This window comes from Salmo trutta, chromosome 3 (genome assembly GCF_901001165.1).
Source record: "Salmo trutta chromosome 3, fSalTru1.1, whole genome shotgun sequence".
Lineage (NCBI taxonomy): Eukaryota > Metazoa > Chordata > Actinopteri > Salmoniformes > Salmonidae > Salmo > Salmo trutta.
In genome coordinates, this window is record NC_042959.1 from 20,933,009 (window position 1) to 20,950,869 (window position 17,861).

Here is a 17,861-nt window from a genome sequence, read left to right on the forward strand (position 1 = left end):
TTGAAGAAATATTTATTTAATGTATAAGTGAATAGTTTGTTTTACTTTGAATTGTAAGTTTTGACCAATAAGGTCGCTCGTTAAGTTGTGGCCAATGGGAGTTGACCTGGTTAACGGGAGGCCTGGGAAAAAAAAGAGAGGAAAAAGACGTTGATGAAAAGGATGGACGTTTTTACCTTAGGACGGTTGGTAAATTAATTATAAAAGAAGACGACAGAACTAGAACAAAACCCATACCTACTAGGATATGAAGGGAAATACATGTTTTATTTTATAAAAGAGTTGTTATAATTTTGTTAAAACTCAGTAAAGACTGAAGCTACCGTCTCGTCGTGGAGGTATTTGTCAGCATTGAGGTTAGCCTAGCATCGTGTGACACTGGGAGATACTTGCTTGGGAAGCTTAACGAGTTACGGCTAAGGAGTACTGTCTGCATGGGTAGCTGTGCTTGCCTTGGACTTTGTGAGGAAACCTGCATGGAACTGCCATACTTCGCTGAGGGAATATCTACCAAGCAGTGAGTAACCACAACGTGAGGTGCTTCAGGATATTTTTGGGTGTCATCATTTTTTGAGCTCCAACGGTTTATTTAAGCGAACTTGAAATAATTTGGACTCATTGGGGTTTATTATTTTCTATTTCTTTTGTTGTGTCTGAAAATGTATTTGTGTTTGAAAATGTTTTAATACACATATGGAACGTTATGTATATTGAGTTGGTGGAGTCATTGATTGTCTCAATTTAATTTAATGCATGGGATGGTCTATCCTGATTCAATAACAAAAAAACCTATAATCATTTATTCTGAAGTTAATACCCTATTGTCATAACCCTAGATAGTTTACAATAGGAATTCTTATTGGAGATGTCCTTCTCACCTAACATCCCATGCTGCTGAGATACTCTGCATAAGTTAATATTGTGAGAGTCATATTCGAGCCTGGTGAGAGGGTTACATGTACATGAAAACTTATGTGAAAAAGTAAATTGTCATCACGCACTGATTTTTATCCGCAACAAGTCTATTTGGTGGAAACACACCACGGGTGGGAAAATGCGCATGTTTTCTTTATACGGATTCTAGAATATTTGCATGAAAATGTGTCCTCAATTGGATGGAAACCTAGCTAGTGTTATTATTTTTAAATGTATGTAAATTATAGTATTTTTGTCTGTAATGTCTTTTTTTCGTTGTGTGTCGAACCCCCGGTAGACTAGATGTCACCATTGGTGTCGGCTAATGGGGATCCTAATTACATCATATCAAATAACCCTTTGATGTTTGCAGACCTGTAAGGTGTAAACGATAGGATGGTTGGCTCCCCCGCTACGCTGCTTATAGAAATGCAGACATGGAAGAGTTAGGGAGCAAACTGGCCCCAACTGAGAGAGTCTGCTGAGAAAAGGGGGGTGTAGGCCAAGCAGGGTCTTGCTATACCCCCCGCTCCATCCAGGTTTGGTTGAATCCTAACAGGCTATACTTACTGGGGATGAATTAAACCTCACAGCACTGGCTTCTAGTCACATCAGTGACTCATGCTCTTTCTTTCTTCCACTAACTCCTTGTATCTTTATATTCCACACAGCTCAGGCAGGCTTGGCTGCTCAGGAACAGTTTGGAGCACCAGATGCAGCAGCAGCTCGTGTTCAAACAGGTTAATATTCAAGGTCCACTAACACCCATCAATACCCAATGCCCTTTGTTGCCAATGTAGCTGGCAAAAGAGGAGACGATACCGGATGTCCTCCCCTGTTCTTTCCCAGTTCCAGCCTCTCTCCTAGGGGCTGTATGGCGGGGGCTTCTCGTCGGGTGGGCAGTAAGGTGGAGAGTAGCACGGGGGGACCAGGGAGGACCACATGTGGCTGGCCCCCGACTGGGACTCATCAGACAGGCCAGAAGAGTCAGGGAACATCATGCTGGAGCCCTGAAGAGACAAGAGGGGGAAGGTGAGCCGGGGTTGAAACAAGACAGGCGACTTGAGTTTGTACTGTACTCATCCTATGGTCAAGCAGTGAGGACAGAATCATAACACCATTGACATAAACTCGTGATCTCCTCAAGAGTTGGAGCTACCCACACATAGTTTAAGTTAATCTTCAGTCCTAATGAATTATTCCTGTTAGTTGTGGCTTTCTGGGGGGTAATGAATGATGGGTATTAGTAGTTTATTACCTGCAGGTCGTAGGCAGTATAGGGTGGCAGGTAGGGGGCATTGCTGTAGTAGCAGTTGAAGGAGGAGGTGCTGGGAGCTGGAAGCTCTGTGGAGACAGGGGCTGCTGGGAGGGGCTCTGACTCACACGAGTCAGGGGTCAGCATGGGCGTCTGTCCAAAACACATACAGATAGAATGAGCAATACTGATACCTGTGGTCCATGGTGCACACACACACACACACACACACACACACACACACACACAACAATGATTGAGGAAGGGCCACGCTTAGGGCCGAGGTGCTAGGTTTTCATCTTGAGCTAACCCTAAGTAAATCAAATGCCTAAAATGACTAATTAACATCATTCAAGCTTTTTAGAATGGTTGGGCAACTTTTTAAGAATTGTTAGTTTCTGCCCACCGGGTTACTATCTTATATCATGTCTGCTCCTCCATCTCTGGGTCAGTGTCTTATATCATGTCTGCTCCTCCATCTCTGGGTCAGTGTCTTATATCATGTCTGCTCCTCCATCTCTGGGTCAGTGTCTTATATCATGTCTGCTCCTCCATCTCTGGGTCAGTGTCTTATATCATGTCTGCTCCTCCATCTCTGGGTCAGTGTCTTATGTCATGTCTGCTCCTCCATCTCTGGGTCAGTGTCTTATGTCATGTCTGCTCCTCCATCTCTGGGTCAGTGTCTTATACCATGTCTGCTCCTCCATCTCTGGGTCAGTGTCTTATACCATGTCTGCTCCTCCATCTCTGGGTCAGTGTCTTATACCATGTCTGCTCCTCCATCTCTGGGTCAGTGTCTTATATCATGTCTGCTCCTCCATCTCTGGGTCAGTGTCTTATATCATGTCTGCTCCTCCATCTCTGGGTCAAATAAGTCCAATAAATACATTTAAATTGATTCAGCTTGAGGTTTGCACGTTTGGGACTATCCCATTGCTTTCATTATACCGCGTTAAACTCAATCAATCGCAGCTCAAGTATTTCAAACTATTTGACATAACTAGGTAGGGGCGGCAGGTAGCCTGGCGAAAGGTTGCTGGATCGAATTCCCGAGCTGACAAGGTAAAAATCCGTCGTTAACCCACTGTTACCTGGGCGCCGTGGATGTCGATTAAGGCAGCCGTCCTCAACTTTCTGATTCAGAGGGGTTGGGTTAAATGCGGAAGATACAGTTCAGTTGAATGCATTCAGGGTTACAACTGACTAGGTATCCTCCTTTCTTTCTTTAACTAAGTACACTATATACGTCCCAGGGTCATATTCATTAGGCACCAAATGGATGAAAGCGGACTGAAACTGGGAGGGAATACCTGAACTAGTCCAATAAGAACCGCTTTCTTTCGGTTTCCGTTGAAAAACACTTTAAAACTTAATGCTAGGGTGTGCCCTAATGAATACAACCCAGATATGTCCTGCTGTTCATCTCACCATGTCCTTGAAGCCTCCCAGCACAGCAGCGGTGATGATGCCCAGGAAGAGAGCGATGATGTTGAGGATGGTGACGGACCACAGCAGGTGATAAAGGTGTACCACATCCTCGCAGCTCCCCACCTCCGTGTACTCGTGGTAGCCCCCCATCAGCTCCACACGGCTGGGCCAGTGTGTGGGAGAGGTGGGTGGACGAGATCAGGAAGGACAAAGAGTAAAGACATACAGAAGTAAGTAAGAACCACCTACTTGAGACGCAAGGCTACAGAGAAAAGTGTAATTTGTACCACATTCACTGTGTATTTAATTATTTGATAGAAAATGACAACAGAATATAAATACATGAACATAAATTGGCCTTTGGCTATCAAATGGAGTTGAAATGGAGGAACAAGCTACAACTACTAGAGAGTAAGAGCTGGGGGACAGGTAGGTGGACTGGTCTTCATGCAGGAGTGATACACTCATTCCCATGGTCTTCATACACTCATTCCCATGGTGTGTTCCAAGCAAGAAGACTTCTACACAGCTACTGTTAAAATCAATCACAACAACAGAAAAGGGGTTGTTAATGAGTCTCAAGGGGCTAAAAGAAAGGGACCTACTTCCAAATCATGGACGTTTTCCTAAACTTTTTCAAAACATCTTTATTCGCATGTCCCAAAAGAGGATGTTCTCTGAAACATAAGTCCAAAAAAGTTTTTAAAATTTCATTTTTCCAACGGTGCTGACCTTACAGCAACTAAAAATACACTAAAACAGCACAAGGGTAAATACGTGAGGTAAACAAGGAAATAATCAAAATAAGAAAACAATCAAATTGAGATGAGTTAAGCTGCCTCTCAGACTGCAAGATAATATCAAAATAATCCTGTGATGACAGAAGTTGGTGAAAGAGGCTTGGGAAACTCACTTGCCACAGTTGTAGAGGTCACAGCAGTAGCAGGTATTGGCTTTCACACGTAGGTTACAGGTTGCACGGGATGCTGTCTGGCAGTGAACCTAGATTTCACACAGGTAGTCACTGTTATCACACAGTACAGCATATGGATCATGCTCTCTATATTGGGAAACTGATGGATTTTCAACTCTAAGGCAATGTTTAAACCACTTTTTAAGGCAACTTTTTAAATTTAAGGCAACATATTAACAACTTTAAGGCAACCTTTCAACAAAGTGGTGATATGAGTGTGCACTTACGTCTTCATAATCCACAGAGGATTTTGAATTGGCGTAGAAATCACAGCGGCCGGCATAGTAAGGTCTAAGGTCCTGGGGCGTAACAAAACATACAAACATTTCATCCTACTGTTTAGGTTTTACACATCACTAGAGAAGAAACGACAGCATCAACCACACCAGCAGAATACACTGCAACAACACAAGATTAAAATTCACTTATGTCATATAGTTACTCTATACGTAAGTAACCAGTATGTAATTAATACTTTCTCATGGAAAATACAGAAAAGGTACAAAAACAATGATATAATTAAGCAATAACGCACGAGGGGGTGTGGTATATAGCCAGTATACCATGGCTAAGGGCTGTTCTTAAGTACAACGCAACGCAGAGTGCCTGGATACAGCCCTGAGCCGTGGTATATTGGCCATATATCACAAACCCCCGAGGTGCCTTATTGCTATTATAAACTGGTTACCATCGTAATTAGAGGAGTAAAAATACATGTTTTGGTCATACCCGTGGTATACGGTCTGATATACCATGACTGTCAGCCAATCAGTTTTCAGGGCTCGAACCACCCAGTTTATAATTGAAAATAATTGACAATGGTAATATTATATATTAAATCAGTTACTAGTGTGGTTACTGTGTAATAACTGATATTCCATATGACTGCATGTTAAACTGCATTAGAGCTTGGCTTATTGGCTCTGCTTGGTACTGCTACTCACTATGTGTCTGGCTGCAAACACCCCATCCACAATGGCACAGCAGAAGGCAGCCACCACTCCAAAACTGATGAACACAATGGACGCCACCAGCTGTAAGAGAAACAAAGAGTGAGGAGAGAAACAAAGAGTTATCCTACCTTCCACTGGAAAGTCACCTCGGGAAATATTCTCATTCCATGAATAAATTATTGTGTTTGTTGTTCTGCATCTAATGTTGTACATGATGTATTATCTACTACATGATAATGCCTGAGAAGCCAGTGTTTGGAGGATATATTGGCATGGGTGTATATCCTCCAAACACCAGCTTCGAGGGCATTACCACTTTTACGGGTTACCAACATATTCAAATAATGATTGACATATTTTCATGAAAAACGTTATTTTGATACATTTATTCGTATTATTTCATCCTTCCACAAGATATAGTCCCGACACAAATCTAGGGTTGCTTCCCAAGCCGGCTGGTTGTTGTTCTATCAGTTCGGTTGCTAGAGACGCGACCCAGTCATTCAGTCTTTTTGTTCTGTATCTATGGACGCGACCCAGTCGTTCGTTCTAAATGTTCCATTGCCATACTGACTGGCAACATTCTCATCCCTTGCTTGCTAGCTAGCCAACTACGGCTAACTTACAGTCACGTCAAAAAGTGCAGACAGAATAATGGCAAAGAAGCTGCATTTGAATTTGTTTAAGCTGTTTTCTAGTGACATTTATTTGGATACATCCATAACAATGAGGTAATGAGGCGCGATTTCGCCTGGCATAGAAAATGTGCTCACTTGTCAGGACACTGTTGTTCAGAGGAGCTAGCCAACAACACAGCTAACACAATCACTTCAAACTGAAGCTGGAAAGACTGCAAACTAGTTGCACTTCGTTTCGTTTGACCTTTTTCAATTGACATTTCTTTTACATGTATATATATATATATATATATATATATATATATATATATATATATATATATATATATATATATATATATATATATATATATGGCTGAGAAATGGCTGCCTGCCTGTCAATCCTGTCCCAACTCCAACAAGTTCATTACTATGGGACAGCTGGAAATCGAATTTGAATATTGAAACAATGTTGCAAAGACAGTAAGGTTTATACAAATCTCCTCTGTTGAAAACTAAATGTTAGTCTAAAAGAAATGTGAGATAATGTCTAGATGATTTTGATAGTGGAGATCAAGTTTATAAAGTGCCTGGCTGGGCTGATGAGACAGTGGATTGCAAAGTCAGATGAAGCCGAGGAAATAGGCATTTTAACAAGATTAACAAGATTTAGCCTGTGGTAACTTGTGGAGTAGACACCAGCTGGAATGCGGTTTTAACCAATCAGCATTCAGGATTAAACCCACACGTTGTATAATACACTTTATAAACTGGGTGGTTTGATCCCCGAATGCTGATTGGCTGACAGCCGTGGTATATCAGACCGTATCAAAACATTTATTTTTCCTGCTATAATTACATTGGTAACCAGTTTATAATAGTAACTAGGCATCTCGGGGGTTTGTGGTATATGGCCAATATACCACGGCTAAGGCCTGTATCCAGACACTCTGTTGCGTCGTTCTAAGAACAACCCTTAGCCGTGGCCATACACCACACCCCCTCGGACCTTATTGCTTAAATGTATCTACTACATTATGTATTATCTACTACATTATGTATTGTCTACTACAGTATTCAAATCAAATCAAAGTTTATTTGTCACGTGCGCCGAATACAACAGGTGTAGACCTTACAGTGAAATGCTTACTTACAGGCTCTAACCAGTAGTGCAAAAAAGGTATTAGGTGAACAGTAGGTAGGTAAAGAAATAAAACAACAGTAAAAAGACAGGCTATATACAGTTGCAAGGCTATAAAAGTAGTGAGGCTACATACAGATACCAGGTTAGTCAGGCTGATTGAGGTAGTATGTACATGTAGATATGGTTAAAGTGACTATGTATATATGATGAACAGAGAGTAGCAGTAGCGTAAAAGAGGGTTTGGCGGGTGGTGGGTGGGACACAATGCAGATAGCCCGGTTAGCCAATGTGTGGGAGCACTGGTTGGTCGGGCCAATTGAGGTAGTATGTACATGAATGTACAGTTAAAGTGACTGTGCATATATGATAAACAGAGAGTAGCAGCAGCGTAAAAAGAGGGGTTTGGGGGGGCACACAATGCAAATAGTCCAGGTAGCCATTTGATTACCTGTTCAGGAGTCTTATGGCTAAAAACTGTTGAGAAGCCTTTTTGTCCTAGACTTGGCACTCCGGTACCGCTTGCCATGCGGTAGTAGAGAGAACAGTCTATGACTGGGGTGGCTGGGGTCTTTGACAATTTTTAGGGCCTTCCTCTGACACCACCTGGTATAGAGGTCCTGGATGGCAGGCAGCTTAGCCCCAGTGATGTACTGGGCCTTACGCACAACCCTCTGTAGTGCCTTGCGGTCAGAGGCCGAGCAATTGCCGTACCAGGCAGTGATGCTCTCGATGTTGGATGCTCTCAATTATCTACTACATTATGTATTATCTACTACATTATGTATGATCTACTACATTATGTATTATCTACTACATTATGTATTATCTACTACATTATGTATTATCTACTACATTATGAATGATCTACTACATTATGAATGATCTACTACATTATGTATTATCTACTACAGTATTATCTATTACATGATGTATTATCTACTACATTTATCTACTACATCATGAATTATCTACTACATTATGTATTATCTACTACAGTATTATCTACTACATCATGTATTATCTACTACAGTATTATCTACTACATCATGAATTATCTACTACATTATGTATTATCTACTACAGTATTATCTATTACATTATGTATTATCTAGTACATTATTATCTACTACATCATGAATTATCTACTACATTATGTATTATCTACTATATTATTAATTATCTACTATATTATTACTTATCTACTATATTATGTATTATCTACTACATTATGTATTATCTACTACAGTATTATCTACTACATTATGTATCATCTACTGCATTATGTATTATCTACTACAGTATTATCTACTACATTATGTATCATCTACTACAGCATTATCTACTACAGTATTATCTACTACATCATGAATTATCTACTACATCATGAATTATCTACTATATTATGTATTATCTACTATATTATGTATTATCTACTATATTATGAATGATCTACGACATTATGTATTATCTACTATATTATTTATTATCTACTATATTATGAATGATCTACTACATTATGAATTGGAGTTGGAATTATAGGTAACTTCAATACCTGCTTCTAATTTAATGTGGCATTGTAGCTGTTGCAGGTGCCCTATGATAGTGTGTGTATGTGTGTGAGTGCGTGTATGCATGATGTGTGTGTGTGTGTATTCACACATGAAATGTGTTCTTGCGTATGTGCGTGTGTTCATATATGAGTGTGTGAGGACACGTGTAAACCAAGTCACTGAGAATGCAGCGTGCCCTGGGTGTGTGAGTATGAATGTTCCTGGTGAGGAGAGGGGGTGGGGGTGTATATTGGGGGTGGGCACAGGACAACAGTGATAGAGTGCTCTGACTGTCACCTCGGTCCTGCGGTGCCCGCCCCACGTGGCACAGTGCCCAGCTCTTTTCAGGCACCACTACCCTCACCCTCAAGTCCTTTCACTGCTCAAAGAAAGACAGCATGTATTCAATGACATATCACCCCACCCTTTCTACAACACTCTACAGCCCTCCCTGGGAGGAGAGGAGAGGAGAGGAAGGAAGCAGTAGCCAGGGACACCACACATTCAAAAGCAACCAGCAACTGTAGGGACTTGGGTCTGAGCCAAGATTCATTTCATGGGAATATATTCCATCTATGTTTGGCAACATCAACAACAGCAATATTTCCACATTTTGACATTGTCTAAAATCATGTATACATGTGTGGATGGTGCCGGATATATCCATATGTTGTCCACTGTATTATGTGGGATGAATGCACTAGGGTGGCAACAGCTCCACTGTATTATGTGGGATGAATGCACTAGGGTGGCAACAGCTCCACTGTATTATGTGGGATGAATGCACTAGGGTGGCAACAGCTCCACTGTATTATGTGGGAGGAATGCACTAGGGTGGCAACAGCTCCACTGTATTATGTGGGAGGAATGCACTAGGGTGGCAACAGCTCCACTGTATTATGTGGGATGAATGCACTAGGGTGGCAACAGCTCCACTGTATTATGTGGGAGGAATGCACTAGGGTGGCAACAGCTCCACTGTATTATGTGGGAGGAATGCGGTAGGGTGGCAACAGCTCCACTGTATTATGGGGGAGGAATGCATTAGGGTGGCAACAGCTCCACTGTATTATGTGGGATAAATGCACTAGGGTGGCAACAGCTCCACTGTATTATGTGGGAGGAATGCACTAGGGTGGCAACAGCTCCACTGTATTATGTGGGATGAATGCACTAGGGTGGCAACAGCTCCACTGTATTATGTGGGAGGAATGCACTAGGGTGGCAACAGCTTCACTGTATTATGTGGGATAAATGCTCAAGGGTGGCAACAGCTCCACTGTATTATGTGGGAGGAATGCACTAGGGTGGTAACAGCTCCACTGTATTATGTGAGATGAATGCACTAGGGTGGCAACAGCTCCACTGTATTATGTGGGATAAATGCTCAAGGGTGGCAACAGCTCCACTGTATTATGTGGGAGGAATGCTCAAGGGTGGCAACAGCTCCACTGTATTATGTGGGATGAATGCACTAGGGTGGTAACAGCTCTACTGTATTATGTGAGATGAATGCACTAGGGTGGCAACAGCTCCACTGTATTATGTGAGATGAATGCACTAGGGTGGCAACAGCTCCACTGTATTATGTGGGAGGAATGCACTAGGGTGGCAACAGCTCCACTGTATTATGTGGGATGAATGCACTAGGGTGGCAACAGCTCCACTGTATTATGTGAGATGAATGCACTAGGGTGGCAACAGCTCCACTGTATTATGTGGGATAAATGCTCAAGGGTGGCAACAGCTCCACTGTATTATGTGGGAGGAATGCTCAAGGGTGGCAACAGCTCCACTGTATTATGTGAGATGAATGCACTAGGGTGGCAACAGCTCCACTGTATTATGTGGGAGGAATGCACTAGGGTGGCAACAGCTCCACTGTATTATGTGGGAGGAATGCACTAGGGTGGCAACAGCTCCACTGTATTATGTGGGAGGAATGCACTAGGGTGGCAACAGCTCCACTGTATTATGTGGGATGAATGCACTAGGGTGGCAACAGCTCCACTGTATTATGTGAGATGAATGCTAAATGAATGCTAAAAGTGAGATAAATGCTCAAGGGTGCTTTGGATGTTAGTTGTTTACTGCTATTTGCTCCTCATCCAGCCCCTCTGTAGTTTCTGTGTGTTAAGGCTGTCACGCTACACACTCATTATTCATTTCGGGAGCTATGGGGAGTGGCTATGCTCCTGGCACCACCTTCGTCTGCAGTTCCTTCTGTACATTCCTGCGTGGACATCTGTCCTCCTCCTCTTACACATGTCTATTTCTGGGTGCATCTCACAAGAAGCCCTAGGAGCTATTTTATGATAGCCAAGCTAAAACCCCCATGAGCCAACTGTGTCATTCTGCTAGAGAAGGTAGCTGTGGTTGTGTGCCCATGCCACATGAAGACCGCAATTTGGATGTAGTCTATGTCAAGTGAATGCAGCTTAAATAATTGGATTGGGTTATTGGTGGTGTATGTCTGCAGAGAGATATAGAGCCGTGGCATAGAAACTGATACGAAAGTGCAGGCGTAATATAATTCCTCTTACCATTTGCCTCTTGTTTTCTATCAGATGGGCTCCGATGATTCCCAGAAAGGAGCCAAAGCCCAGCTGAAAAAAGAGCAGACTGTTGATAGGGCGCCAGTGGAACAGGAATAAATAGGAAATTCATTTGAATCAGCAATTACAACACAACACTGAGTCCCCCAGGGTCAGGAAATGGCCCTTCCATTCGGTTCACCCAAATGACCTTTCCCCAGAAATAATAAAACGGCTCTGTTCAAATACTGTAGAAATGCATCCTCCCTTCCTTGTTTCCTTGAGGTAAGAAAAAATCTATAAATGATTGCATAAGTGTCCAAGATCACCACCTTATTACTTTCATCAATCAAACAAATTCATGGAAGTAATCACAGGTCTGTAACAGTTTACCCACCTTTTGCCGAAAAGGCATCGAAAGTATAGGGTGCGTTACTTTTTTCACCACGACCGGTGATCAGAGTTTACCCACCTATTTTTTTTACCACTACATCACTGGTAGGAAGGTAAGGAAGGATGCATTTCTGAAGTATTCGAACAGGGCCCATATCTATGATCGTGACATTGATCACTTAGTAAGATACATGTGGTGAAAGTACAGCCAGTCTCAGCACTATTCACACAAGTTCACAATAACATTTATCTTGATCTATCCTAGCCAATGCTGTTCTTAAATATCTGGCCTACTATTGTATCTGAAATTTGATTCACTGGTCTTTCTTCAGAAGAATGACCATAGTTGATTTATTCTTAGAGACAGCCTAATCAACATCCACTGTCACGCCCTGACCTGTTTCTTGTGATTGTCTCCACCCCCTCCAGGTGTCGCTTATTTTCCCCAGTGTATTTATATCAGTGTTTCCTGTCTCTCTGTGCCAGTTCGTCTTGTATGTTTTTAAGTCAACCAGCGTGTTTTTCCGTGCTCCTGCTTTCTATTTCTCTTTTGCTAGTCCTCCCGGTTTTGACCCTTGCCTGTTTTCTGGACTTCATACCCACCTGCCTGACCATTCTGCCTGCCCTGACCTCGAGCCTGCCTGCCACTCTGTACCTCCTCGACTCTGAACTGGTTTTGACCTTTTGCCTGTCCACGACCACTCTCTTGCCTACCCCTTTTGGATTGTCAATAAATATCAAATAATCTAGCCATCTGCCTCCTGTGTCTGCATCTGGGTCTCGCCTTGTGCCTTGATAATCCACACTGAATAGAATAGAACAAAGGACATTTATTTTTACTGTTAGGGAGCTTCTTCTTTAGAACTTGTTATAAGCATGTATGAGTCTTTATAATGGCTTAGAATAAGGCTTACAATATATTAGTATAAGCTCTATAGGACCACCACTGTTGCTTTCTTCTGAGGCAGAATGCTGAGGGTTGAATAGATGGGGACTCTGAAGCCAATTTATGGATGATGAGTACATGTTTCATCCTCCTATGACAAACATGCTAAATAATGAATGTGGGGGAAATGCCACCCTCTGAGAGACCATCATAAATTATCACTCAAAAGCAGCTAAAAGAGAGTTTACATCAGCCAGAGCATATTACCCTGGATGGTATGCAATACTCTTTTCAGAAACACTTAAAGTTACTTAATGTCTGCAGGCATAACGCGCTTTAGAGTAGAAAAGAATAGAGTAGAACAGAACAGAGTATAATAGAATAGCATGGTATAGAATAGAGTAGAATAGTAAATCTGTGACGGAATTTCTTGTTTATAACTAATTATAATAATAATAATAACAATAACAATAATAATGTTATGATCGAAGCATGTATAAGCATGTATAAAATATTTTTAATGTATTATAAGAATCAAGCTTTTAATATGTTATGTCGCTCTGTGTAACATTTCATCTTTCTCAAAATGGCTGGTATTTAGTCAAGATCGAGAGGATGATAAGCCATTACAAGAGGGTCATATACTCATGACAAGTCTTGTGATGCATTATAGTGTTACCCTCTTCTCGTTGAGGTATGACATATCGCTAAGACTGTAAGATGTTAGACTTCTACTTACAATGACTCCAGGGTAGTAGCCACCGACTGTGATGTTCTGTGTCCTGGTGGTGGCTGCCAGTCCAAAGATAAGGATGAGTACAGACACAATGAGCAACATCATAGTGACCATGATGGACTTCCGTTTCCTCTGTTTGAATGATCCTGGAAGACAAACACAGCGTTAGACAATATACCTGTATATACCCTCAATATACCTGTATATCCCCTCAATATACCTGTATATACCGTCAATATACCTCTATATACCCTCAATATACCTGTATATACCATCAATACACAGTGGTGGAAAAAGTACCCAATTGTCATACTTGAGTAAAAGTAAAGATACCTTAATACAAAATGACTCAAGTAAAAGTGAAAGTCACCTAGTAAAATACTACTAAAAGTCTGAAAGTATTTGGTTTTAAATATACTTAAGTATCAAAAGTAAATGCTAAAATATACTTAAGTATCAAAAGTAAAAGTATAAATCATTTCGAATTCCTTATTAAGCAAACCAGACGGCACAGTTTTCTTTTTTATTTATTTATGGATAGCCAGGGGCACTTTCCAACACTCAGACATAATTTACAAACAAAGCACCACCTAAAAAAAATCAAATTAACAATAATAATTGGTACCCTTCCCCAGATCTGTGCCTTGACACAATCCTATCTCGGAGCTCTACGGACAATTCCTTTGACCTCATGGCTTGGTTTTTGCTCTGACATGCACTGTCAAATGTGGGACCTTGTATAGACAGGTGTGTGCCATTCCAAATCATGTCCAATCAATTGAATTTACCACAGGTGGTGTCCAATCAAGTTGTAGAAACATCTCAAGGATGATCAATGGAAACAGGATGCACCTGAACTCAATTTCGAGTCTCATAGCAAAGGGTCTGAATACTTACGTAAATAAGGTATTTCTGTTTTTTTGTTTTTCTACATTTACAAACATTTCTAAAAACCTGTTTTCACTTTGTCATTATGGAGCTTTGTGTGTACATTGATGAGGAAATGTTTTAATTTAATCAATTTTAGAATAAGGCTGTAATGTAACAAAATGTGGAAAAAGACAAGGGGTCTGAATACTTTCCGAATGCACTGTACCTGTATATACCCTCAATACACCTCTATATAACCACAATATACCTGTATATACCTTCAATATACCTCTATATACCCTCACTATACCTATATATACCCTCAATACACACTATATATACAAAACTATATGGACACCCTTTCAAATTAGTTGATTCGGCTATTTCAGCCACACCCGTTGCTGACAGATGTATAAAATCGAGTACACAAACATGCAATCTCCACAGACAAACATTGGCAGTAGAATAGCTTTACTGAAGAGCTCAGTGCCTTTCAACGTGGCACCGTCATTGGATGTCACCTTTTCAACAAGTCAGTTTGTCAAATTTCTGCCCTGCTAGAGCTGCCCCGGTCAACTGTAAGTGCTGTTATTGTGAAGTGGTAACTCATAGGAGCAACAACAGCTCAGCTGCGAAGTGGTAGGCCACACAAGCTCATAGAACGGGACCGCCGAGTGCTGAAGCGCATAGCGTGTAAAAATCGTCTGTCCTCGGTTGCAACATTCACTACCGAGTTCCAAACTGCCTCTGGAAGCAGCGTCAGCACATGAACTGTTCGTCGGGAGCTTCATGACATGGGTTTCAATGGCCGAGCAGCCACACACAAGCCTAAGATCACCATGAGCAATACCAAGGATTGGCTGGAGTGGTTTAAAGCTCGCCACCATTAGACTCTGGAGCAGTGGAAACGCGTTACCTGGAGTGATGAATCACACTTCACCATCTGGTAGTCCGACGGACTAATCTGGGTTTGGCGGATGCCAGGAGAACGCTACCTGCCCAAATGCAGTGTCAACTGTAAAGTTTGGTGGAAGAGGAATGATGGTCTGACACTGTTTTTCATGGTACGGGCTAGGCCTCTTAGTTCCAGTGAAGGGAAATCTTAATGCTACCGCATACAATACATTCTAGATGATTCTGTGCTTCCAACTTAGTGGCAGTTTGAGGAAGGCCCTTTCCTGTTTCAGCATGGCAATGCCCTTTGCACAAAGTGAGGTCCATACAGAAATTTTTTGTCGAGATCGGTGTGGAAGAACTTGACTGGCCTGCACAGAGCCCTGACCTCAAATCCATCTAACACCTTGGGGATGAATTGGAACGCCGACTGCAAGCCAGGCCTAAAAGCCCAACATCAGTGCCCGAACTCACTAATGCCCTTGTGGCTGAATGGAAGAAACTCCCCGCAGCAATGTTCCAACATCTAGTGGAAAGCCTTCCCAGAAGTGTGGAGGCTGTTATAGTAGCAAAGGGGCGACCAACTCCATGTTAATGCCCATGATTTTGGAATGAGATGTTTGTTGAGCAGGTGTCCACATACTTTTGGTAATGTAGTGTACCTATATCCTCAATAAACCTCTATATACCCTCAATATACCTCTAGATACCCTTAATATACCTATTTATACCCTCAATATACCTATATATACCCTCAATATACCACTTTTGGGGGATTGTACTAATATAGTTTTTGACAGTAGTATTCCTGTGTAAGTCATAATACACTCCTCTTCAACTGATAGGGCAATATCAATAGGAGTGTATTATGGTTAGCTGTGTAATAAACCAAGGAATATAAAGCCTTGATTAAACTAACCCTGTTGTTCCCCTTGCTCCATTCCATTCAAAATGTATGCATGTGTAGTTAAAATATATTATCATCTAGACATTGATCATTTGTTTCTCATTATTAACGTTATCGATTCTATGTGACGATTCATGGTAGCATACATTTGTGATAATACTGGCTTTCTCTAGTATTATTTTGTCTTTAAGAACATGATTTGGGGTATTTAGAATGCTATATAGTTAAAGAATTGAACATAACAAGACTATTTAAAGAACTAAATTTCGACAAAAATGAAGATAGAACCTTATAGTGCTAAGCGCTCGAATTGTCTGATGTCGAATCAGCTGCACGTGTTGTTATAACCATGTAATTAATGAATGATTGCATGGTAATAACATCTTATAGAACTACTTTGTAAGAAACACAAATACAATGTAACGTGCCGTGGGTGTGTGAATGTTGTTGGCAAAGTAACAAATACATAATCGCTGTATCTAATGCTGCATGGCTGCACCTGCAGTGGCCTGAGCAGAAAGAACAGAAATATACTGTATCTATCTAATGTAAACTAGCGGCTTTCCCATATGAATCAAGAACTGCCCTGCTCGTCTCAAACACATTTAATTCCCACAGAGTTAGTATTACATCCTATCTATTTATCCTGACAATGTGACAAATTGTACCTTTCTTCAGGATTTTGACAAACCCACAAAAAAGAAAAACAGTTAGCCAGTCCAATGTAACCTACAGTAGCCATACTAGCCTGTAGGCTACAGACAAAAATATATTGCACCAAGTAGCCTAACATTTTTGCTGTAACCATGCGGTTGACCTCGCGCACACATACTGTACCTATAGGAGTTTCTGTCAAAATTATTCCGGCTTGTTGATTCTGTACAAGAGGCATTTTCTAATTAACCGCGGGAGCTGAATATAGGCCCAAAATTATGATTCAAGGTTAAAAACTAGACACATAACAAGCGGAACAAAAAGGTGTTTACTGCTAAGAGCTAATGCACGCGTGACATTTGATTGCAGTGGCATTCTCTAATAGCAGACCTCCCCGCGCCACGATCGTGGCTGTCTCTTTTACATCAGTGTCTATTGACATGTCCACTCTACTGTCTTCATCCGTCGTGAACCGCGGAGCGTCAATAGGTGCACCGTTTTACGCATGCACCACGCTCCAGTCACAGTCACACACCCGCCAGTCACACTCAGAACAATAACTCATTTAAATCAGTCCTAAAATCATCGTAGGCTTATTTTATCTCAATTTATTTGCTGAACATTTTCATATAGCCTACTTATAGCCCAAATATATAGATGTATTTAGTTTCTTCTTTTTTGTATTCGTTTTTATTATTGTTATATACAGTCATTAGTATATAACCGTTATTTTGATCAGACAGGAAGACATTAGCTGATAAAAAGGCTCATAATAAGCAAGAGTGGAGTAGGATAGGATAGCGATTTGGAGATGTTCGAGCGCCACCCCATGTCAACATTCAAAATTGTTACATCAACTATAATCTTCATGGCCTAACCTCTGGGCCTAATATAGTAATCTATTCATTCTTCCACGTTTCCTCAAACTGCTCCCTTTCATTAGGATCTGAGCTAATAGGTCCTATATGCGTCATGATTAGGCTTATGCGGATAGCTCTTGATGACTAAAACAACGTGAACTTCACAGAACAACAGTTTAATGGCGAGCAGCCGATGATGGTCGGTTGCAAACTTGCACACGTTGGGTCCGTCACTGTCAGAGAGAGGTGCTGACTTCATTCACGATCATCATACTGTAATGAAATGTCCGCG

The 17,861-nt window shown here is 41.3% G+C and overlaps 1 protein-coding gene across 1 annotated transcript; it reads right to left on the reverse strand.

Moving 5' to 3' along the window:
- Positions 1–1,114: 1,114 nt before the first annotated feature.
- On the reverse strand, positions 1,115–17,197 carry LOC115170040 (transmembrane protein 255A). The gene is made up of 10 exons (XM_029726279.1): positions 16,893–17,197; positions 13,388–13,530; positions 11,379–11,441; positions 5,516–5,605; positions 4,799–4,870; positions 4,512–4,600; positions 4,204–4,275; positions 3,599–3,761; positions 2,174–2,323; positions 1,115–1,925 (listed from the first exon to the last, which is right to left on the reverse strand). The coding sequence occupies exons 1-10, from the start codon at positions 16,945–16,947 to the stop codon at positions 1,779–1,781; spliced, it is 1,044 nt and encodes a 347-aa protein (XP_029582139.1). The 5' UTR covers positions 16,948–17,197; the 3' UTR covers positions 1,115–1,778.
- Between the last annotated feature and the right edge of the window lie 664 nt (positions 17,198–17,861).